This window comes from Lipophrys pholis (assembly GCF_963383615.2).
Source record: "Lipophrys pholis genome assembly, chromosome: 10".
Classification (NCBI taxonomy): domain Eukaryota; kingdom Metazoa; phylum Chordata; class Actinopteri; order Blenniiformes; family Blenniidae; genus Lipophrys; species Lipophrys pholis.
Window position 1 is genome coordinate 10,057,817 of NC_137640.1, and position 25,385 is coordinate 10,083,201.

General features: G+C 41.1%; 1 protein-coding gene across 1 annotated transcript in view; it reads right to left on the bottom strand.

The window, feature by feature from the left end:
• Positions 1–461: 461 nt before the first annotated feature.
• The window catches only part of ncanb (neurocan b), a gene marked incomplete at its 3' end in the record, with an annotated part of 162,894 nt that continues 137,970 nt past the window's right edge, over positions 462–25,385 (bottom strand). Inside the window, exons 12-16 of the mRNA XM_080473083.1 lie at positions 17,421–17,579; positions 14,813–14,895; positions 13,590–13,734; positions 2,008–2,190; positions 462–598 (exon numbers count right to left, since the gene is read on the bottom strand). Coding sequence (XP_080329209.1) covers positions 462–598; positions 2,008–2,190; positions 13,590–13,734; positions 14,813–14,895; positions 17,421–17,579 — 707 coding nt within the window. The remainder of the gene's footprint in view (positions 599–2,007; positions 2,191–13,589; positions 13,735–14,812; positions 14,896–17,420; positions 17,580–25,385) is intronic.

Below are 25,385 nucleotides of genomic sequence, written 5' to 3' on the forward strand. Positions count from 1 at the left end.
TCATACTAAACCGCCTTCTCATCTAAGAAATGTTAGGTGTGGATCGCCAAGGTATTTGTTCTTCAAAAACAGGTCGGGGTAGCCCAGGGTTTCAGGTCACCGTTGAGCTGGAATGGAGAGCAATCGGGACGAGCAGGAGGGTGATGACGGGGATAGACGAGTAAGGACCAGGATGACAGGAAAGTAAAAAGAGTACAAAGGGATTCGTTTTTGTCCCGGTGACGCCCGGCAGAATGTTGCCGGGCCTCAGAGTTGAGTATGATGCAGGCTGACTCAGGTAGCCAGGGGGTGGAGCTTGGGGCAGGACAGTGAAGTGCAGAGAGGTTCGGCCAGAGACTTCTGGGCTCTAATGGTGATTTGGGGGGAAATGGGGGACGACAGGGAGACAGGCAATTTGCAGTTGACAGCAGGAGAGGAAAGGGAAAGGGTCATGGTTATTATTATCATGTTGTTGTTTTGGTTCAGAAGTGGGCATGGTTGTGGCCCTGGCCCTGCTCTCCGGCGTGGTGGCCACCCTCCCTGTGGCCGTGCCTCTTGTGCTTCCTGCGCTCCCTCCTGCCCTTGTGGTGGTGGCGCCGGTAACGATGGGCTCTCCGGGCTGTGAGAGCAGGAAAAAAAGAGAGGGAGAGATAATAAAATACAAGAAAGGGCTGACTATTTCTTAAAGAAGGATGTAAGAGATGAAACATGATAAAAGGCAGGAGTGGAAAACTGATGTCAGATGGAGATAAATCAGCAGCGAGCATCAGAAGCTGTCTCAGAGATACATCCGGTGGTGGTGGTGGTGGTGGGGGGGGGGGGGGGGGGGGGGGCAGGTGAAGTAAGGTAAGAGATGAGGGAGATCAAAACACGGGAAGGTCAAGCCCGCATGTTCCCTCTGCGAACGATTTAACTTTTCCCACCACGCCGAGGGAATATGTTTTTATCTCACACTCAGTAGACCGAATGCGTTTAGCAAGGGCACAGTAGTGCGCAGGCCGCCCACTCGCAGCCTCGGTATAAGCTTGTTCCTGGGGTGTGTTGCCAAATTAGATTGCTCCGTCCCGTTCTGGGTCTGCCAAGAAACAAATGTTGTCTGCAACGAATGATAACAATATTATAACTCTGGGCCATAAAGACAACTCTGTCCAAAGATAAAGAGTCTTAAGCAAAGGAATCTTTATCACCATGAACAGAAGCAGCGTCATTTCAGTATTTCATCATTACTGTCACACTGAGTGCAGAGACGTGACATACAAGGCTCAGTTTGTTGAATATTTATATTTATCTATCAACCTTTTCTACCCTCTGAAGAAGCGAGAAATCGTGGTGAAAAATCATGGCATCTATTTCATATATTTAGTCAAAGTCAGACCGAGAGCTTCAACATCACATCGGGGAGAAGTGGAGTGTATTCATAAATTTAAGATACGGGGTTTTAAAGCGGTGCAATAAAAGACGCCGAGATTAAATGCTGTACAGTGCAATGACACGGCAAAGTAATCATTTTCTTCCATCTGAAGAATCTGCTGAAGCTGGTTAGACAAAGTTTCATGCAGGTGTTTAGCATATGCAAAAGGGCTATTAAAAAAAAGTCATTATAGACCTTATAGAAAACACACTTTTTGGTACCATTGTGTTGTGGATGTTGTCAACCTGTTTTTGAAAAGTCAAAAAAAACCAACCCCCAACAACCCCAAAGCACCTGGAGCCAAAAACACTTCAAAGGATACCCCACCACTTTTAAGCAAGCCCAGGGGATTTTAGTCGGTCTGCAGCCACAGTAATCTTTTTGCTTGCAATTATTAATAATGAGAGCAGGGACAGAAAAAGGCTGAATGCACATGGTGACGGCAGCCCTCCGGGGCAGATAATGTAGGAGGCGTAGTGTTTCTGAACCTATGGCAGTGTGCGTGCTAAAAATAAGAGAGTTTGGATGTGTTAAAGTGACTTAACAAATGGAAATTCGACTGGAAGTCTCGCTCTCTGCCACCTGGCTGTGTGAAATTCCTCCCGGGTAAAACTCACATTTTATGCAGATGATTTTAGGTCGGTCCCATTTGCCGTTGGCGCGGCACTTGGCGGTGGGCACGTGGCGCTGCAGGAAGCCGTCTGCGCACTGGTAGCGCACCACTGAGTGGATGTCATAGTGGGAACGCTTACGGCCAATTAGGAAGGCATTATCCACTGAGGGAGGGGCTCCGCAAAGCACTGGGGGAGGCAGATAAATACAGAAATTTAATCAGGTTGTTGTGTTTATTTACATTTCCTGCTGTGTGAATATATATCTTTTCACAAAGATGATCCACACATTTTTATTTAAATTTGCAGAATCAACATGCTTCAAAGCCTTCAGGGTCCCGAATGGCTTTTAAATTCAGTGTGAATCCCCTTTTAGGTGACACACATACACATTGCGTAACTGCAACTTGGCTAAAACATCTTTAAATACAACCCACTAACAGTACCGACTTCAAAAATGTGGACCGAATGTCTGCAGGACAGCGTATCTGTCCAAGTCTGCGAGCGAGTGGGCGCCTGTCAAAGAAACACTGTTTCAGACACATAAAGAGGAAAGGCAGAATATGAAGGAAAAAAAAAAATGTTTACACAAGCTGAGATGGAGGGAGGACTGACAGTCCGGTCAGAGACTGACAGGATGGACAAGCCTCAGGGAAGCACTCAAACAACTTCACCAATGTTTAATTCTCCTGTCATGGGTGCCAATTTCTTCTGCAGGACTGAACTGAGGGAAGAAATTCAGTCCTGGACTTTTCTGCTTGACTTACACGCTGACGCATTGATGGATCAGACTAAAATAAGGAGTTAAAAATATACATGAACGGGCTCACGCTGGAAGCCTGAAGTTTGAGCGCAGCTGTTCAAACTTTTTATTCATGACAGCGTAAAGCTGTTTCATGTGTTTGAGATCTTCTTTAATTTGTTTTTGTATCATTTAGTATTAATGCCAAAAGGTTGGCATACAGCTACTACCAATGATTTAATTAATGATACAATGATGAGCTTACTTTGCTGGTCCCCAAACCTACGATTAACTCAAAGACCAAAGATAAAAACTCATCTGAAAAACTAAAAGATACAAAAATGAAGGGACAGAGTATGTACAGATCAATACAGTTATGAAACAGCAGCAGCAAGAGGTAATGGTAATCACTCAATAGTGCAAATATGTCTTGCAGTAGTGAGTCTATGGGTTCCTGGAAAAAGTCAGTGTTTGTGTGTGTTTTGGTTAGTGGAGGGATGGGGGGGGGGGGGGGGGGGGGGGGAGTACCTGAAAGTACCTGAAAATACCCTGCAGTTGGTTTGATTTTATAGTTTGTGAACGTTAATCTGTATAACTTTTTTTTTTTTTAAACGTAATTAAACAATCTTGCAAATGACAAGTAAATACCAAATGTAAGCTATAACTTCTGTTTCATTTGTATCTTATTCTGAAATGAGACACAACTCGACACCCTTTCCAAACTGAGGGTGCGTTCACACTGGACAAATGAAAACTTTCATGTAATACAAATGTTCGGACAGTATTTGTGAAAATAGTTGAACCACTGTACACGTTTATGTTTGTTTCATTGAAGCTTGTTCAAAAAAGCTTGTGTCAATTTTTTTTTTCTCCAGCTTTATTTAAGTGTTAAGTGAGTTCTGGGTTGATTAAAAACAAAACAAAAACATTGCAATAATCCCAGATAAATTTTTAACACACAAAACTCCTTTTGCATATTAATTGGTTGATTGACTGTGTAGCAATTTATCAGTTATAAATAATTACACCGGTGTTTATGTTTGTCCTTGATATTCCAATTGTGTCGCCTCTGACAGGACTTGGCGTCCAGATTTTAAGACCGTGGCAGTTGAGCTTGCCACCGTCGGGTTCTCACACGGAGACAGGCTTTCTGTTCGCCATTCTTTTAATAATTAAACCACAACTCATTCACACAGCCTCTTTCAGGCACTGCTCCAGTGGGTCTGTGTCTCTACTCTGCCCGTCACTCTCGTGTCCGGGCGACTCCTCCTTTATGGGCAAAGAGGTGATTAAGCACCTGATGTGAATCAGGTGCGCTGCCTCTACCTCTCGGCCACACTGCTCATATTCAAAAACTACCTGAAAGCAAAGAAAAAATAAAATGCTGATTCATTTGGAACAAAGCAAATAAAACAAACAAACCTATAATATAACACAGAGCAATATCTAAGAACTGCCAGATACTGAAAGTTGAAATTTATCCTTGAAAAAGAGGCCAATGCTCTCACTCACAGTTCTACAGCTAAGTGAAAATAAATCCTCTCAACATGGTCAAAAGAGGACAAAATACTTATAGAAGTGCGTGCGCATATGCAGAAAACGACCTAAAAAAGTATTTTAATCCCACCCCTGGTCAATAAGGCAACAATTGAGAGTGACCACTTCCCCTTGCGTATGTTCTATATGTGTTTCACAGCACTTCTCCAGTATGGACTTCAGTTTCCGACTTTTAGTAAAAACTGTTTAAAATAAATGACGGCATCAATGAAAAAATGATCACACTTCCTTTCATGTCTGTTTGGTCCAGAGGAATGATCGAAGCTAATATTCACTATTGGTGTGTGTGTGTGTGTGTCAGTGGTGCGAGTCGCTCGAGCTCCTCCAATACTGATTGTATCCTTGAATGTCATTTCTACACTTCAGAGCTAAAAGCAGCCAGGTCACAAGCGCACTTAATCAGCAATCAGAAAATGTTTACAATCTTCCTTTATTCCCTTGTCCTTGTCCTAATACCTCATAAATTCTTAATCGAGGAAAGCAATGTCTTTTACTCTGATGAAAGGTTTAATGCTACATTTACAGTTTAATGTGTTGTGGAAGGAAGTGGCAATAAGTACTTCGCTGCTCACTTGAGATGATCACTGACTCGACACAAATGGGGGGCTAAAAGGTAGTTTTCCATTAGCCCTCACCTAGCCATGCGACCGAACGACTTCACACAGAGGGGCGGACTGAGTCCGAATGTACCAACAGGGGAATAAAAGAAAATGTCACAACACTCAGAGAAAGCAAATAGTCATGATTTTATGGGAGACTTTTTAAGCCAGGAAAGGTCTTTGTGGAAAAAAAAAGCCCAGAGGAGGTCTGAGAGAAAAAGGGGAATTTGATTTTGTGGAAAAAGCCCATAAAATGTACTTTACAAAATACACCAAAGGCAATTCTCAATTATTTAAGCTGAGACTTGAATTGTTAAAATACAAAGCGTGGATTCATGGTGGACCACATCACGAGAACGCTGTAAAGAAACTACGTAATGAATACACTCATTCTGCACTCTGTTGTGTGTTTATTTATTTTTTTTAATTCTTGGCGCAGACTGAAATTTTACTGATATGAAATCCAGAGTTAAGCTTGCTAAATCACACAGGCGTGTGTATCCAGTAACTGCAGCTTGGAGAAAGTCACTTCTTAATGGAAGTTGACTCCAAACACTTACTCGCTACTATGTTAGAATTAATCATGGACATGGGTGTTATTTTTTTTTTGTGTATGCACGTTTGTATGCTTGTGTGCTATTTCTCTGCAAAACGCTTGTGGTCTCACAAGAAAACTGTAGATACGAACTCAATATTGTTTATTTAATAACAAACTCCAACACTGGTGAGCAAGACTTTTTTTTCCTGCTACAATTGAGGAGAACAACTAGAGACAACGGCTTTATTTTACGGTACACTTTATTGTGAGGACACACAACATGATCTAAACTAACTATTATAGATCAGCATATTTAAACACACAATTGTATTAAAGATAAACAACGTGTCTCTGCTTCTCCTCACTGTATGAACTTATTACTAAAATGTCTCTCTTAATAATTCAGTATTGTGAATACGGTCTTAAAAATTAACGCAATGCCGTCATGAGCTGCCACGTAACTACTTTGGGCTGTGACCTGAGTAAGTGAACCAATTAACTAACTTGCAATGTTGTTTCCATTACTGCAATGTCACTGAGCCTGTTAGATGTTACTTTTTGTCATCTGGGAAAACAGTTGTAGAGCCGCAGAGCTGCTGTCTCTCTCCGACTGTTATAATTAGCATTAGTATTCAGTAAAGAGGAACTCTGCTACTATCGCCTTCAAATGGAGGATGTTTGGAATCACAGCGTGACTCAGTGCTCCTGATAGCGACATGAAAGATGTCTGACCGTGACGTCCATCCATCTTCTTCAATGCTTTATTCGACTTGGGATGACCGGGGGGATTTATTTGATCATAACTGAGTATAGGGTTCAGGCATGTCACACCCTGGACAGGTCAATATTTCAACCATGACTTCAAACTGGGGACGGAAACGTACAGACTCATCACAGAAAGGCCCCCAAGACGAGACCTGAGGGTACTATTGCCTGAGAATCCTGAGCTGTCAGATTGAATGGAACACAGCACCTGTGGAGCGTAAGGTACCTTGAAAAACATTATTCTAAATAGTCTGATGCTCTCTGTGCCGTTTAGTTTATTTCAGGTGTTTTGTTATTTCTTGTCATCAGTAGTTCCGAATCGTATTCTTTTAAAACTCACTATATACACCTACATTGTCGTGCATCTTTGTCTTAATCACGGTCAGCTGGACTTAATGAGTGCAGACTACAAACAAAGACCTAATCAGGGAGACAGCAGAGACACAACACAGGAGTGTCATTTCCAATTAATCCGTTATTCTGTTTATGGAGTAGATGGTTAAAGTTAAATCAGCTCATTTGAGGGAATAAAAAAATACAACAACTAGCGACTGAATTCATCCACGAGCTTTTGGTAACTTACACAATGCTGGAGTAGTTACCAAATGTTGGCGCTTGCTGTCATTATCACTCAGTTGTGATTTGTTGGCGGGGAAATCCAGGGACAAGCCGACCTTCTACTCTTGCCCCCCCCCCCCCCCCCCCACTGTACAATTTCTTTTTTTACCACAGAGTGGGATGATTTAAATCCCCTGCATGGTGATTTAAACTAATTCACCAGCAGTCTCTTTTCAGAATCAAAGAAAAGCAAAACACTGATTAGCAGTGAACTTCACACATTCGAGCCGCAAACAGCAAAACTTGTGAATGAAGACTTGTAGGTATCAAGCCAAAGAATTATCAAACATGGAAAATTAACAAGAAAAACAAATAACACCAGAGCAGTCACTTGGGGGAAAGTGTTGCTTTTTTTTTTTTTTTTTAATTAGGCTTAAATCCTCACAGCTAACAGAGGAAGTAGGATTCATGACTTACACTGCAAACAGCCAAGCGGTAAGTAAGTTATCAAGCTGTTTTGACTTGACTTATGGTGATGACTTGTAGTTATACTTAAACTACCGTATAGAAAGCCAACTACCCAATAGAAGGGCACCGCCTAATAGAAGAGCATTGAATACCTCACTACTTGATAAAATATGATTTTGCAGTGGGCGCAAAAATGCAGAAACAACAGTCAATTACATTATTTCAAGTTTTTTTCCATTCTTAACGCGCGCGCCGCAGCTGGAGGGAGCAGGCACAAAGGCACATGTAATTATCGTATTTTACGCTCACAACTATACGGTCTATGTTATCAGGCTTTAGCATCTATTTGACCTTTTATTTTTTGATTGTGAAACCTTATCTTTTTCTTTCATCCCTGTTATGTATTTCCCTTTTTTTTCCTCTTCTACCTGCTTTGTTTTATTATCTTGTCAGTCATTTTTGTATTACTTGCTTTTATGGCGCTTCACAAATAAAATCTGGTTGACGAATCTGTAAATTTTTTGTTGTTCTTTACTAAAAATAAAAGCATTTCAGAAAGAAAAAAAAACGACATAAAAAATTTCATCTGTACAATTTGCTCCCACTTTATTTGAAGTAAAGTAAACAAAAAAGCTTATCAATCAGTAAAAAGATGCAGTTGAAGCTCAGGCGTCGACAGCAGCGTGACTGATGCCTCTTGCAAGCAGCCAAAATGCACATTAGCGCCCGTGAACTGGCGCACTGGAGAAGTGCTCTGTCAATGAAATGTGTTTTCATGATCATTTTGAGAATTACTTGTTGCTGCAGTCTTGCCAAGAGTTAGAAGAAGAAGACATTGTCTGTGTAATCGTACTGAGCTGGAGCCAGAGGGAGGGTAGTTTACCAAAGCATGAAGACTGGAAGCAGAGGAGAACTGCTCCGGGGCTGTTGTTCACCAAGAAGTTTAACATCACAAATCGGTTTTTTTTCTTCATCTTCTTCTTCTTACATTTAAGCCTTTGTACAAATTCAATAACAAAAAGAAAAAAAATGTTGTTAATTGTTGTGCTTTGGAGTCTGGGAACGTTTTTTAGAAAATGCGAGAAATGCTTTTGAGGAAATCAAGTTCACTGCCAATTTATACTTAAAGAAATCCCTTGTTTGCAAGCACGATTTGTAAATGCGGGGAGATGAAACTTTGCCACAAACATAGAACTGTGCAGACGAATGTGCACAACAATAAAGAATACAATTTAAAATCTACTATGTGAGAGAAAAGTTTGAGATTTTCTAAATTAGAAGAAAATTATGCAATATACACCCTGAATATCAGAGCACAAGTGTAAACTTTTATCCAGTTGAATCGACAGCTACTAGCAGTGTATCATGTTTTTCCAATCTAGGTATTAAAAATGAGGATGAGGTATAATCATTGTAGAGGAATCTCATTTCTTGAAGTGGAGCCCTCAGATTTACACGCTAGCATTCACAGCTTGATTTTTTTTAAATTTTTTAATACGTTTCTGGCTGTGAGAAGCAACATTTGCAACACGATGTTAGTATTTAATACTAATAAGCTCGATATAAAGAAAAATAACCTTCCATATTTAATCAACGAATTGGAATAGTGTCAACGCAGTGGTTAAGTAACATACTACTATTTAAAATGTATACTTGTTTGTATATGTATATGTATATGTATATGTATATTTATTAGGGATGTCCCAGATATCGGATCGGGGCCGATATTGGTGATTTGTGAGTGATCGGGATCGGAAAATCCAGCCGATCACCCCGCCGATCTAAAAAAAAGAAAGAAAAAAAAAAAGAACTTTTTCACGTCAGCTGCCGTACAGTGAGCCCCGTTTGCGACCTGCCGTAAACTGACGTTAGTAGCCTAAAGCCATTGAGCGGATAACATGTCAGCAGTCTGGAGGTATTTTAAGGTTGACAACAAAACCAGTCCAATTATTGAGTATATTTGCAATAGCAATGTAAGTATCGGATCGAGAAAGTATCGGTATCGGCCGATACTCAATTCTGAAAAATCGGATCGGTATCGGGGGTAAAAAAGTGTGATCGGGTCATCCCTAATATTTATATGTATATGTATACTCTAAATCTCTATTTGGCCAGCACACTATGAGTGGCACTTGGCTGAAATTGCTGAAAAACATCTGTCTTTCCATCACTAAACTCCTGTTTGCTGAACATCCATCACATTTATGAATCCTGGAAGTGACGTAACATGAAAAGTGTCTGACTGTAAAAATAAACATTGTTAAACCCACAGCACTTGTGCTGCATTGGCAGCATCAAATAAACATTAGCTTGCTTTTATCATTCGTATCAGCTGCTGGTAGCTTCTTCATAGTTTGCTCCAGCAGAGTTTTTTCTTTACTCCTACTTTTACAAGGAGTTTTTTCAAGAGCTGGTAACTTGCAGTAAATCCGTCGTCCAACCTAACAGCTCAACAATGTCACTTACAATGACACTGAACCAATAGTTCTATGATGCAATATTTAAACACTAATTTAAAAGTTGAGTAGCTAAATATCAATTATTTGTTTTAATTCATGCTTGTTGTGTGCAACAAACATTTTGATCACATTTGTAGGAAGTAATCAGTGATGCTAAATTACTGTTAATGTTATAAATATTCCCCAACAGTGCATAGGAGTCATTTAATCCGCCCCAAAAAGGAATAACTTGCTTTATTTCCAGAATGTTGAACTTTCACTAACATTTCCTGCAGCATTCGAGCTGCTGAACAGTGTTGTTCAGAGAAAAGAGCAACTCCTTGGAGGTCTGTTGGCAGGTCACGGTCCACTGCAGTGTCCCTGCGCACACTGTCCGCTGGATAGTGTGGCGCGCCAAAGGCTGGTAAGTGTAAATGTGCAGTTGTGTTAGTTTCAGTTTGGATGTTGCTTGGGCAAGGGTATAACAATGTTGACGTTATCTTTCAACATGTCTGCATGAGAGCAGAATGATATTCAAAAAATGTCAAAAAATAAATTGGTATTGGTGCACTACTTTATTTCTTCCACAAACTGTTAATATCTTGAGCATTTCGGAGAAACCTGAAGAGCAACTTTTGGTCCCCCTGTTTCTTCCCACAGTCACATGCATTTGAGGTTATTTGGTCATTTTAAAATATCTATAAATGTTAATGTGAGTTCATCTCTATTTTTTGTGCTTGCATGGAATCTGAACCCTGCCTCTATTCCAGCTTCCATAACACTTCACAGTTAACATTATGATTTGAAAATTTAACTTGTGACGTCGTCACTCATTGCTCAGTAACTTGCTCAGCGTGACATATAATAAATGTCTCCTTTACACATATGTATAGAAAAATGTCGACATCTGAGGGGTGAGTTGACTTCACACACACACACACAGGCACACACACACACACACACACTAACACACACGCGCGCACGCCAAATGGTAATCCATACAGAGCGTTTCGAAATACATTTCCTAAATGTCAGATTCATGTGTGACGTGCAGTCATTACACTGCACACAAATGAACACATGAAAGGATGAAGGGCAGAGACAACTGCAAATCATTTCCCAAAGCATTCTGGCTGTCTGCTAAGTGTGTCATGAAAAATTTGATTTCCTGCCGCTGTACATAATAACCCGTCAAAATAGTGGAATAATTTTCTACCACTTAAACGTCCTGATTTAGGTAAATTCCCTCTCATCTATGCTTGAAGAGCTCGAAAGCAGATGACATTCTTGTCTGCGTACTTCAAATGTAAATGTGAAACTTGATCTCTGCTACTTGTTTTTTTTTCCTCTCTAAATCTTCCACATATGATGCCGAGCCTACAGTCAAATGTTGCCACTGAGCGAGAGAAACAAGTTGAATTAATCCTACAGCTGCATCAGTTCACATTAACAGGCAAAAGCTGTTTCCTCCAATCCACAGTTTTCACACCTTTATGCTAAAATGGAGCAGCTAGAGAGTTGAGGATAAAGATTTTCAATTTAGAAAAAAATAAAATAAAATATGCAAATGATTCCAAGACAGAGTGAAATCAGCAGGTGTGAAGGACAGTTTGCACGTGATTGATGATTGGAGCCATGTCTGAACAAATAATATGTGTAATGGATCTCATCAGCTGGCTGTCTCACCGCTTTGTTAGTGAAAGGAAGAAATAAAAAAATCACCGGCGTCCGCACGACACAGCACAGTGACTGGCCCCCGGCTGGCTGTTCAAGGTGTCTGATAGGTTCATTTGATGAACAGACAAACAGATCACATGAGCTGTGGCAATTAGGAATCAGGTGGGGGATTCTCAGCATGGAGCTGACAAACTCCTCTGATAAAACGAGACAGTACATGGGGTTACTTTGAGAGGAAGGGAGACTGACAGGGGAGTGGGGAGAAGATGAAAAGATGCCGGTGATTATAAGTGACTGATTAAGGTCAGAGGTGGGCTGCATGCCGGCGACTGGTGACAGTGTGCATCAGAGATGGTGCAACACCTTGCTTGAGAGGGAAATAGATTTCCTTTCATACAAGAACAGAGCAGATGTCAATCTGGTGACATGACTGTTGCACAAAGCCCCGAAAGTTGTTTTCAGTAAACTTGAAAAAAGTCAAATGATTTTCGAGAAATTACAAAATATTTGTCAGTTTGAATTTCAGGACTCTTATTTGTGAGAAAACGGCTCAATGAATGTAGAGTTTACATTATCATTTGACACTACTCCAATCTGCCTTAAACATTCGCCTCTAGTCTAGGAACACATTATTAAAAATAATCACCAGAAAGCTTTAGAGGAATACATACATGTGAAACTTATACCTGCACACAAAAACATGTTGGGCTACCCTGTAAATTATACGCTTGTAACGTTAATTTACCATTCTCTCAAAGCACATGAAATACACATACATGGGGCCAACTTGGAGTTGAATGTCTGGCCCACAGGCACAGTGACCCTTAAATACAAAAATATGACAAAAATGAAACAAGAACTGAACGATGAAGCCAAATGCTGCCCCGCTCTACCTGCTGAGCAAACCACCAGCTAATTTCTATAAACCTTGACCTTGATTGGTAGATAAATGGACTCTATTTCCAGAACTCCTTTGGCTCCTCTACTCACAGCACACCCACATTAGAGAAGGTATTATATATGTATTATTAGAGAATATTATAGAGAAAGACAATTATTACCTAGAGTAAATGACACATGAACATTTTGTAGTGAATGAGTAAATATATAACTGGCGAAATCCTCTGGTGTAATAATACTGCCCATAGTAGAGGAAAAAAAATCTATTTCAAAATGTAAAAAGTCCAAAGCAAATAGTATGCTATTATTATCTAATCAAATATACACGATGCTTCACTTTTTATACTCCTGAGTACACTTAGAGCTTAGAGCTCTGTTATTTAAATTCCATTGAATTAAAATGTTGAGTAAACGTGTCACTTTCTTTAGTTTTAATTAACCAAGAAAAATATAGTTTAAAATTTTTTGAATTATTAAGTGAGAACCCTTGAAAACTACAATTGAACCTCCAAATTGAGGATTTTGTATGAAATCGTGTAAAGCTCTGCATTCACAATTAAAAAGTAGGAAGTATGCTTCTTTTTTTTATTTATTTTTTACTTTGTTTAAAGAGGTTAGTTTAATTAATGCAGATCTTTCCAGTTGTCTAGTGTCTTTCCACGACTGCCCTACCAACCGAGCCATGCTGCCCCATTGCATTCACATCCACACCTGGATGTGAATGTTCTCCAAACATTGAACTCTAATAGGCCTTCTTCACTTTCACCCAAACTTAAGTTTTCTGGACATTAAGCAGAAAGAATATAAAGAATATCCTGCCTCTGGACATGCTTTGTCTCTCTGAAACAGAAAGCTTGGCAAACTGTGATATGAGCAGTAAGGGTGAGAAAACTTGTTTTAAATGGAGCTGGAAGGTGATGAGGGATTGAAGAAAGTGAGCAGTAACAATCTGACATATGCAGACCGATTGAAGAGGTTCAGCATTAATCTGCTCAACCTTATGGAGACAAACGTAATGTAAAGTTTGACAACCGGATGTTGAGCTTCACCTGAAGGCAGGACGTCCTCCACCTAGCGCACTTTGACAGAAATGAACCGCAACACCTTTTAGTCCTGTGATTCTAATTGAGAGACAATACTGGAGAGCTGAGAAAGGACGAGCCACCACGGCCGTGACTCCTCTGCCCTTTCCTCTTGCGTCCTTCAGCCCCGCTCATTTGTTCATCTTTTTCTCACATTCTTCATGCACTCCTACCCGCCTGTCAGTCTTCCTAATCACCCGTTGAAAGTGCAACAGTTTCTAAAAGGACTTTCTTCTCCTCTGCTCTCCAAACTCTCGTTCTCACCTGTTCCCTTCTTGCAGACGTAGGGCAGGTTGTAGTTGCAGGGCACATCGTTCCACTTGCCGTTCTCATGCGCGATCATCACCACACAGTCTTCTCCTCCAGCAAAGAAGTTGTCTGGCTGGTTTTCACGCCAGTTCTCATATTGCTGCAGCATCACACACAAAGAAATAAAGTGATGTAGTGACGATAACAACTTTTATGGAGAAATAATGACAAAAGCCTCCTGTTGGATGTTTCTTTGAATGACTTTCTGCATTTCTACTCATTTTATTCTCATTGTGTTACAATATTTGATGTTAAATTCAAATGTGACAAAGAGAGTTAATTGCGTGTGTTCACAAAAAAAGAAAAATGTATGCTCCACTCATTGTAGATCACTTTATATCAGTGCTGGGTGCTCTTTGTCCTGGTGGGACACACACCGGAATATGTTTTATGGTCTTCCTGCTCAAACATACTGGATTTTAATGACTGTTTCAACTTGAAGTCCTGCAAACAACCTGACAAAAAGCCAGGCATTCCAATCCATGGCTGAAGCATTGGCATGTCAAAACCATGCAGGACTGTGACCCCAAGGTAGTGCCCAATCACTTTATATGCTGTTCCAAGTCCTACAGCACAAGCTATATAAAACAATGGGAGTGCAATAATACCTATTGTCCTGATCAGCACAGGACTGAATGTGAGGTTTCTCAATCATGTGATGAAACTCATAGCTGCATCTTATAGACAGAATGAAAAGAGAGGCTGCATAGATATGAGCCAGAATGATGAATATGTTTCAAAACAGTAAAAAAAAAAAAAGAAAGAAAAAAAGTTAATTAAAATAAAGGACTAAGGTTTAACTGTTATGTTCCTAACGCGTCTCTGCCAGTTGCTGATTTGCACCCATCTACTGATCACTGAAGTCTCCAAGACCTCTGCAGAGTGACTATCACAGACAAATCACAGACAAATTCTTCCAGCAGGTCACATATTTGTAACATAATCAGTTCTAAACACACATTAATTATAAATGATTTCAAGATATTGAAAGTTGTCATTATTATGTGATAATGGGTATGGTGTTCATACATTACACAGTTTGTTTGAACAATTTAACAGCTGTAAAAATCATACTAATCAAAAATCATAAAAATCCAAGTCAATGGTAGGAATGCAAGATCAGTCATAGAGGAATGTTAAAGCCGATGGGGATCAAGACATGACATTTAATTCCTCACCAGATCCATCTTGTCTGTCCACTGAAAATCGTCTTCAACTGTACGATCGTTCAGTCCAACCCAGGTGTTGTCATGGCTCAGGCCTGAGTAAGAAGTACACATAGTCAGTGTCAACACAGTTATACAGACGAAAGCCTGACGACATAATAAATAAATTAGGCTTCTTTAATATTACATACTGCTCTGTGGCGCTTATTCAATCTTGCAGCAGGATTCACAGATGAAGCCTGACAGACATGCAGTGAGCCGGACTCAGTTGAAACATGGGCAGGAATGGAGATGTGCCGATTCTGTCCGTAATGCGCTGGAGATGAGATTTTTGTTTCTGTGAAAGGAATCTCCCTGGTAGTGTTCTGGGTTAATCTCATTTGTGTATGAGGGGGTGTCTTTGTGTGTCTTCGATGAGGCGCGTGCATGTGCCTGCACATGGCGTATGTAATGGAATTTCAATCGTGGTGTGTGTGATTAACATCATTACCAGGCCCATTAATCTTCCTAATGGCTGTGATCCTCTTATTGCAGGGGTGGAGACGTCTATTTTCGAGGCAATTAAACACACTTTTTGCGAACCGTGAGCATGTAGAAGAAAGATGAGAGCGAGATGGATGGCACTGTCCTGGCATCTGCCCGAGACAGAAGGTGGATTCGGGATTACAGGAGCTTGCTGCTGGTGATCTGGCCTTCTTACAATACAAATGGCTGTGGAGCGCAGCCAAAGGGCAAAAAGCTAAGACTGAGGAGATGAAGGTTTATGAGGCACCAAAGAAATGCTGAATGGTTATCATCTTTGTTTTGCTAAAAAGCAATTTCTGTAGCCGAATGTTTGAATCCTTGATGAACACATACGACCCAAGAAGCCTTAAAGCATAATGTGTCTCTCTTAGTTTCTCTTCCAAATATTCAAATTTGCAAATTATTCAGAAAAAAAGAAAGAAAGAAAAAAAACAACAACATAACAGACCAGATGGTTTAGCTTTACTACGCAGTACAGAAATCAGGAAAAATAAAAGGATCATTCATATCAGTGCAAGATATCTGAGTATAAATATATATCCGTGTTGGTAATTCACTTCCCTGGCACGTACCCACTTCAGAAAAGGAAATAGAAAAATGCTAATAATTTTCATAAAATAACAAAGTCTCACCACTGCAGTCAAGTCATTTCAAAGCTTTGTGACAGTTTCATTACTTTTGCAGAAAACGTCTTTTTAACTTAAATAGTTTTTAAATTGGATGCAACATCGATCTTAATGCGGCCACCTTTTTCAGTGCTTGCCTGCTGCCACTTGGCATTTCCTTGACTGGACACAAATGGAGTTACTCCAAACACTGCTCACCAGTTTCAAGACAAATCACATTGGAAACAAGAATATGATCGTGTATTAAAGGTGCCGCCACAGACACTTACATCAGGAAACAGGAGCACCACTTCATTGCTGCAAATGGGGATATCCATTTATTTAGCTGAGCAGACTCGACTCCTGGGGGTGTTTTTCAGCGGGGAGCGCAATAAACCTCTTCAAGGGCCGTTCACTGCTGAACCACGCCGACATATATCACTGAATTATAGAATACACATGAGGCAAAAGGTGCCATCATTGAGTGAGGCGATAATAAAATAGAGGGCTGGATATCAATCACCAGCCATTAAAGGCTATGTGTAGGAGGTGGAGGCAGTCAGTACAGGGATTACTACCACTAAATCACTGCCATTATTTAAATCGAGACATGTCTTGTTTACATATATCTGGTGATTGCGAGTGTCACAAGGTATTTCATCGCTACTGGAAGTAGCAACAGGTTTGGTTTGACACAGTTTAGAGTTTTTCTCACGCTGTATCTTCAACAGCGCTCCACAGATTGAGGGCCAACATTTGATAAGTCATAAGCGTCTCTGGATCATGCTGGCCTCCCCAACGACAGGTTGGAATACAAAAACTGAATTTGGGATAACTTGGTGTAGTTCAGATTTCAGAATGGCTGCATGCAGTGCGACATAGCAGTCACTGTGATTTATGTTGTTTTTGTAGCACAGACATTTTTTCTTCTTCCAGTTTTAATAACTCATGTTTGCAGCTCTACAATAGTGTTGCCTGCAGGTATGAGGTTACAGTGTTTTTCTCAACGAAATATTGAATACGTTTTAATATTTGTGCATGCATATAACCCCCCCCCCCAAAAAAAACAGGAACACACACACAAAAAGCAATTTTCATGTGTCTATTTTGTTTTCTGAATTGGGTTTGGGTTATTTTATGTCTTGATAATAATAGTAGGTCAGCAACCTAAATCCTAGTTTCAGTTAGTTAACAATCAAATTGCTCTGTGTAGCATTGGGACGCGAGGTAGGCACTCCAGGAGGGAAGATTTCTTTTTTTTTTTTGTTAACGTAGAGTTTGAAATATCCGTTTTTGTAAAAACCCAGGTATGTGTAAACGTGGCCTGACCTTCATGAATACGTCACCATGAAGCTCGGCAGAAAACTTGATAACGAGCCACTCAGTACATTCAGGTGTGCTGAAGCGGGCACGCCACAGGAGTTGCCACCTCTGAATAGACTTCACTTTAGTGCATGCAAGTCTTTCGCCGCGCTCTCTTTCCTCCTCACCTCTGATGAAGTTTTGCTCAGCTGCACTGTGGATGCTGGCCAGGTGGCCGCTGTGCTCCCTGCAGTCTTTCTCGGCGTCCTCCCAGGTGTGTCTGCGGCTGAAGTATCTGTAGCAGTGGCCGTGAAACTTCCTCCACGTGTGCTCGCAGCCTTCCGTGTCTGCAGGTGGACGTTGAGGATTGGGAAAGAGAGAGGGGAAGATAATTGAAAAAGGCGGCTATTAGTCAACTTAAAATGAATGTGGGGAGACAAGTGTGGGTTTTTTAATTGTTGAGTGCCCACACTGTGCTGCCGAGGAAAGGGGTTTCGGATTAAAAAGAGAGAGACAATTATTCTTTTAGTACTTCTTTTTATATCCACACAAAGCAAGTTCCTCCTGTCTTAGCAAACAACATCTACATAATACCTTCCCCCTGCGTCCCTCCGATTCATCCTTTTTGTTTGCTGCCCTCTGTGGCACTGCACACTGGCTCCATCCCTTCATCTCTGCCTCTGCGTCTTCTTTCTTTCCGTCTTTGATTTGACTTGGACTTTTAATCCACAGCAGAGGCAAGCCGGCGGTGAGACGGCTTAGTGAAAGGGCGTTTTAATCTATTCAAATGACAACAATCCTTAGAAATTGCTTCTAGTGTGCAGTGCTCGCTTGGTAATTAAGCCCTGTCACAGTCCTGTCAGCACAGTGACTATCCTTCCACCAGTCCCTCTTACCCTCCCTCCCTCCTTCTCTCCCTTCATCTTTCTCATCTATTCCCTCCTCATCTCTCTGGGGGATAGCCGTGTGACTCTGCGTTGTGCCACGCAAATGTGATGGGTGTGTAGCTTCGCGCTCCATTCTTTGGAATTTCTATTTGGGCATAGGCGAGGGTGTGCATGCGTGTAAATGTATGTGCAATTGATGCGGTTCAGGCTTGACCTGTCAGCTAAGACACCCCCAGTTTCCCCTCATCTTCACCCTCTCTTGCACCCTTCCCCCCCTCCCTTCCCAAAGTGTGGAGATCAGGGAAATGGCCTCAGCTTCTCCCCCAACAAATCTGAAGCGACACCAGTAAATTGGGCAGTGCAAATTGGGCCGTATGGGGCCCTGCTTAGTATGCAGAGAGTTGCAGTCTTGGTCATGGAAAGGAGGGGGAGAAGAGAGGACAGCAAAGGGGAGGAAACAAGTCCACTATGAAAGCTTTTTCATTCAGCGTTATGAAATACGGACCTTTAGAGTCTGTGCTTTTCATACAGCTAAGCTACCTTTCAGTGGCCTGTTGTTCAAGGCCATTTAAGGTGCACTCCTGTGAATAAGCGATGACATAATTTCACTGAATGTGATTTAGTGGGTCATATGGACATTTTCTCCTCAAGGGAAACCATATTTTGAGGTTTGGCAACACTCGCCTATTTATTAAGTTCAGATCTGAGTTTTCCCTCTAATGTCTCAAACTTCATTGTGTCAGTTCAGTGTCTGCTCACGTAGTCATTGAACGGCTCCACTCTGTGCAAAAGTGACAAACTCACTTACTGATCAAGAGCTGTGATGATGAGCAGTGAAGGAAAAGTGTTTTGCCTGCAAAACCCAATAGCGTTTCCAGCATCCAGTAGGCAATAGCACGATACAGTACATTTGCGCTCAGTGGATGATTTTTTTGTCATGTCTCATACAATAAACATATCACTCTGTCATGCCAAACTTCACACGCTGATGAATGCATGTTGGACCCAGACAAGCAGGAGGAGGGAAAGAAATAAAGAGTGTTTTGCATGTGTCTGGAAAATTTATGACTACAAATGTCTGTTCACTTTTATCACTTGTTAATGTTGGAGTGTGTCTCGGCACCGCTTGGAATTCATCATGCACGCACCGGCCTGTTTGACGTGCATTTACTCGGCCTCGTATAAACATGTCTGCAGGAAACAAACTCCCATAAAAGCAGTCTATTATCACTGTTATGAGTTATATCAGTCCAACTGAAATGTCAAATATACATCTGATTAATCAACAAATATGTCTGCATGTTATAATGTATTTATGCAGCTTCTGGGCAGGAACTGAGTTCTGGCACTTTTGCACACTTGCCAAAAATTTGAAATAATATTTAAATCTCATTCTAGCTCATCAAACATGGGTTTAAAGCTTATTAACAGAGCAGAATGACAAACAGATAACTCACAGCAGATTAACTTCTGTGATGGATTCAAGGACGATCGACTGAGGGAAGACAAATCTATGTGTCAAGACAAAAACCAACTCATATATTTTTTTTTTTTCTGAAATACATGAGTAATGTTGCGTATGACATGAATCGATTTCATGATCATAAATATAGATATATATTATTGGATTATCAGCATTAGTACAGCCACTTAACATTTATTGAAGTTTAGTTAATATTTATGTGCTGCAGCCGAGTTTTATTGTTAATCAGCTTTAGTGGCCTAAAGGTTAGAGAAGCAGGTTTGAATCCCACAGTTGACGTGTTTCCACTGTGGTTCCCTGAGCAAGACCCTTGACCCCCCCAATTACCTCCCTGCAGCACCACAATGTGGCTGCACCTCCTCATCATAAATAGGATGGGTTAATGTGGAAAACAAAAGATGAATTTCCCAAAGGGGATCAATAAAGTATGATTAGTTTAGTTAGCTTAGCTGAGTTTCACTATCAGTTCTTTAGCGTGTGGTAGCTATAATCACTATGCAGGGGCAATGCATTTCAACCCCCCACCCCCAGTAGAAAATAAAGCAGAAGAGAGGATAAGTAAACCCCCACCCACCGTCCCCTGCCAGCAATTTGCACCCCAAGAGACTATTTAAAGCAAAACCCAACAACAACAACAACAACTAAATAATACAATCTCTGATGTAGAATCTGCCTAAGATAATTAATTTGTTTTTAAAACATGGGGCTTCAATGTTAGTTTTACCCGACTGAACTTTGTGTCAGTTATTCAGGGATGGCTATATCGCTGCTCTCTTTATTTGGTGAAGTGATGTCCACAAGCGCTGCAGTAAGTTGCTCTCACACTGATGGTGTGAACGATGTAAACGCAAGCTATTGCTTCATTACTCTGCCTGCTCAGATTTCTTGTGGTGGTCTGGGGATTTCAGCTGATGACCTCGAAATGTGCTAATGACAGAAAACCCAATTAGCCATTTTAACAGTTTCAGCCTCCTCTGGGCAGCTCAGTGGCTCTCTGCTCTGCCCTGTTATTTCAAAGTGAGGAGAGCCTGGATTTAACGTCACGTTTGGACTTTTTGTGCACACGTGATTCACATATAAGAAGAGATTTCCCCTCACTCTGCATAGCGGTGAAAAAAGAAACTTAAAATCCTGAAAATAAATACTGTATGGTGTGAAAGAGCCAATATATACATCTAACACAATATTGACTATTTTGGAAGTTTGCTTTCATACATTGGTTCTAGTAAATGCAAAACAGCAACAAAAAACAAAGAAGTGATAAACAGCAGACAAGCATGAACAATGGCTGGCCCGTCATTAATTTGAAAAAGGCCATTCTGTTGATGTAGTATCCATGGGCGAACAACACAGGGCGGTCCAGCTAATAATTTAAACTTATGCTTTGCTACAGCACAACCCAGTGAAGCTCAATGTTCATCAATCATACAAATGCAACAGCACTTTGTCGCTATGTGCAGCTGTGGCCAGAAGCTCATTGGTTCCTGTCATGGTGGCAACATTAGGACATGCTGGCAGACACCAGAGGTCTGGGAGGCTGTCAAGCTAAAGAAGGAGGCCTTTAGGACCTCCCCACTTTCAAAAAGGGTTACTGGAGAGTGTGTGCCAAATGTTGGGGTGTCACATTTCTCAGACTAATCTCGACCTCCTGTCACATCATTTCCTCAACAGCTCAGGTGGGAAACAGGGCACCACTGGCAGAGAGGTACATACCTATAGAGGGTGATACATCCTATGGAGAATGAAAGGTGACAATGAAGAGCAAACTGTCAGACAGCTGAGTCGTGTTGATGATACCATGACATTTCCCTGTTTGGTTTTTGGTGCAAAAACACGTCAGTGGATGTTGCACTTTGACACAGATTTCACTGTGTCAAAGTGTACATTTTAAATATATATATATGTAAAATTTATTTTTATTTTCTTAATCATTTATTTATTTATTTATTTATTTATTTTTACATTTACAAATACGTTTTGTTCTAAAATGTGTGTCATTTGATCAAATAAATGTAAGGTTTACACTCTATTCATAATTACTTTTTGTTATCCTAATATCTTGCGAAAATGACAAGACTATAAAATGATTCACTTTAAATTTGCATCCTGCTTTGAGGTATTGGTCACAGGAAAATGCAGCTCTCATGGTGCTGAATAATACAAATGGAATGCGTGCTTTCCACATGGAGTAACAAAGTAAATAAAAACATTAATCTAACACGGAAATTGTTTGGACAAATGACCCCCAACAGGGACAATAACCCACTTCATGATATGTCTGGTCCAGAATCAGTCTTTGTCATTTTTTCTCTTCTCACTGTTAACTTACTCTTTCACTTAAACATTGGACCCGACAGCTCCCTGCTCGATGTGTTTGCACAAATGACTGCTGGTACATTGTATTCGCATCAGCAGAGAGTCCAGTTTGGCTCACAGGGGTAGAGAAAGGGTTGTTATCTACCGTGGCAGGGACAGGGCAGTCAGGATAGGTGTCACAGAAAGAGTGAAAGGGACACACACAGATACACACATGCAACTACACACAAACACACACTATAAATTAAACATTCACTCCTCTCATTGAGCCACACGCCCTCTTTCATGGAGTGCAGACTGGCAGTAAGCCCAGAGACTGTGTGTAGAAGGCCAGCGCTGGCCCCATTAAAGCCTTAACCAATGGATTCAAAACAGTAGCCATCAACTACACACAAATACAGACGTGGTTTATTATACACAGGCCTCACACACACGTGTGGTGTCTCACGGAGAAGAAAAAAGTGAACTAAGTGAGCTACAGAGTGGGAGGACAGCAAGGAGAGCCCAAGAAATAAAGTTAAAGAGACCAGGACAGAACTGAGGAGAGAGAAAGAAAAAAGAGAGATCAAAAATAAACAGGCATGTTTTCTTCCCCTCAGATCTTCAACCTAGTCTCTGCTGATTTCTTCTCCCACTCGCTGACAGTGAAGCTCAAAGCCCGACATCACATCAACCTCTTCAAACATTTAGACATTATTCAACTTGTCTTCTTTTTCTTGTTCTCCCTCTGTCAGGCAGAGAGAGAGAGAGAGAGAGAGAGAGAGAGAGAGAGAGAGAGAGAGAGAGAGAGAGAGAGAGAGAGAGAGAGAGAGAGAGAGAGAGAGCGCGTAAAAGACGTAGTTGGGGGTAAACCTCAGTGCTTAAAACTCCCACTGACTTTAGTTAATGGCCGTTAGGAAATAAAAGGGCACACACTTCCAGCTGACTGATTGGGTCATTCATCCACATCACCAAGTGATATTTCTGCAGCTGGGCTCTTGTAGATCTTCTGAGTGATGAAAAAGACATGTGTTTGCATTTGTGTGTGCTTTTGGTGCGTATGTGTGTGTGCGTGCTGCCATTTTACCTCCCCGAATGACTGTTTGAAGGCTGAAAGCTCAGTGTGCCATTTGCAAGAGGACATATGACACGGAGAGAGAGAGAGAGAGAGAGAGAGAGAGAGAGAGAGAGAGAGAGAGAGAGAGAGAGAGAGAGAGAGAGAGAGAGAGAGAGAGAGGTGGGAATGTCACAAGTACGAACAAACAACAGGGGAATTGATACTTGTTATTACGGGTGCAGAGCTGATTAATGGAACGTTCTAATAGTGCGATTTTCACAATTAGCAGTAATGGATGTAATAGTACAAAAGAGCGAAACATGAATGACTGATGCCATTCTGCCACTGCACTCATTCAAACATAATTATCCGGTGGACATGTCTTTACAGATTGATTTTGATGGAGGATGATGAAGTGAAAAATCAGGCCATCACCGGACTTCATAGCAACTACATCAGATTTCACACAGGTGACACACACGAGTGAGCGCTGTGTGCAATCAGCATGAGGAGTCGACAGCTCAGACAATAACTTTTTATCTGTGTAGCCACCGTTTGCATCTTTGTCAGTGAGTTGGCTGGCAATGAGAAACACATGCCTTCATCAGGTCCAGAGGGAGCAGCTCACTACGTCGGTCCAGTACTTGTAAGATCGATCATCCACATCAGCAAACGGGAGGTTAAAGCGACTGAAGCTGTAGCACTCTGAGAAGGAGACCTTGGTTTCACCTGCATCCAGAGACGATGTGATTGAAGGCGCTGTGATTAGTGTAACGGGGGCCCGAGGTGCAGTGAATAGTGAGCATATTGACCTCCAGACTCAGAGACTGCAGGGTGGTATTTATGTGCTGACTGAGACAAAACAATTCTGTACTCCTGATGCCAAATATAAGCTGTTCCAGAGTTGATTCTTGTGTTAAAATATAAATATTTCAGTGGCGGCTGGTGGTAAATTTCTTTGGTGTTACTCTTCATGGTTCTTGAGTTTCAGCCAGTGTTAACTTCATTTAAATACGGTGCGGCCTCAGTGATGGGACATTATTGTACTTTTAAACAGTGAATAGAGAGCACTTATTAAGATGAAACTTTTATCAACACATTGTAAACAATACAAGAAGGGGAGGGGGGGGGGGGGGGGGGGGGGTTCGGTAGGCACAGTTCATTGGCAAGCTGCCACAAAACTACAGTACTATATTTGCATTCTTTTTTTTATTTTTTGTGAATATTATTTTTTTTCAGCACAGAAGAAAACCACTGAGCTATCTGCATGGCCTGTTACACACATGTTGGCAGGGTGCTTCTTCCACTTGTCATAGTAATGTGAACTATAGATAAATGCTTTAAGCAGGTACACTAAGATTAAAGGCTGAGATGTTAAGGATGACACATCACACAAATTTGTGGAAATTTATTAGCTTTGAAAACTGAATGTTGGATAATAGGAATATGGGGAATAGTCTATTTCTTAGACATAAATTCAAACAACCTGATTTGTAGTACCTTTCTCTGACCACAAAGTCAATTGGTATTGAATTAAATCTTTTGTGTTACACATTCTCTTTTTATATCGTATGCTCCCGTCCGACTTGGCCACTACAGATAAAGCGATCCATATTCACTCAGTAAAGGACTCATAGTGGAGACCCTGAGCAGATTCCATCTCACCTCCCTTAACCTCACCTCTTAAAGCCCCGTATCACACTTCACTAACAAGAGGAATAATTTCAAAACACTGAATGGCAAAAAAGGCTGAAATGGGAGCGTGGCAGGTGAACAGTGTAATGTCTTCTATGAACCAACGACAACGAATTAACTGACTGAGACCAGCGAGGGAAAGAACTAAGGCTGACGCTGACATATCCATGCTGTAGTAAAAACTGCCCTCACACTCAGCTGCTGCCAGCTGTGTCATCTATCATGCTGACACATGTTTGCTGAAGTGCATTGTTTTGGACCTTGTCAGACCTTTTGGCAAGGGTGTCTGCTTTGGTAATTTTGGCATGGTGTGTGTGTGTGTGTGTGTGTGTGTATGTGTGTGTGTGTGTGTGTGTGTGTGGGTGGGTGTGTGTTAAATTGAAAATTCTCTCCAAATCTTGGAAAATAGTATTTTCTAATGTTTCCATAGTTATCATCTGATTTCAATGTTTGCACTAATAAAAACATTAGACCAATGTTAGGGCAGAGCTCAACCTCTTACTTTTTCCCTTTATCTCTCTCATTGGCCAGCAGTCCTGTCTTTGTGAAGTTTGCATGTTCTTCCTGTGTGTGTGTGTTTTCTCCGCAGTCTAAATAAATGCGCTTGTTGCAGGCAGTCTCACTTCTCTAAACAAAACTTTGGTGACCTCATTGTCTTTGCTGGTAATCAAAAGATAGTCTGTATTTTTTGCACATGGTAATATCCTCAAAAGCAATGTTCAAGCACTCACTGATG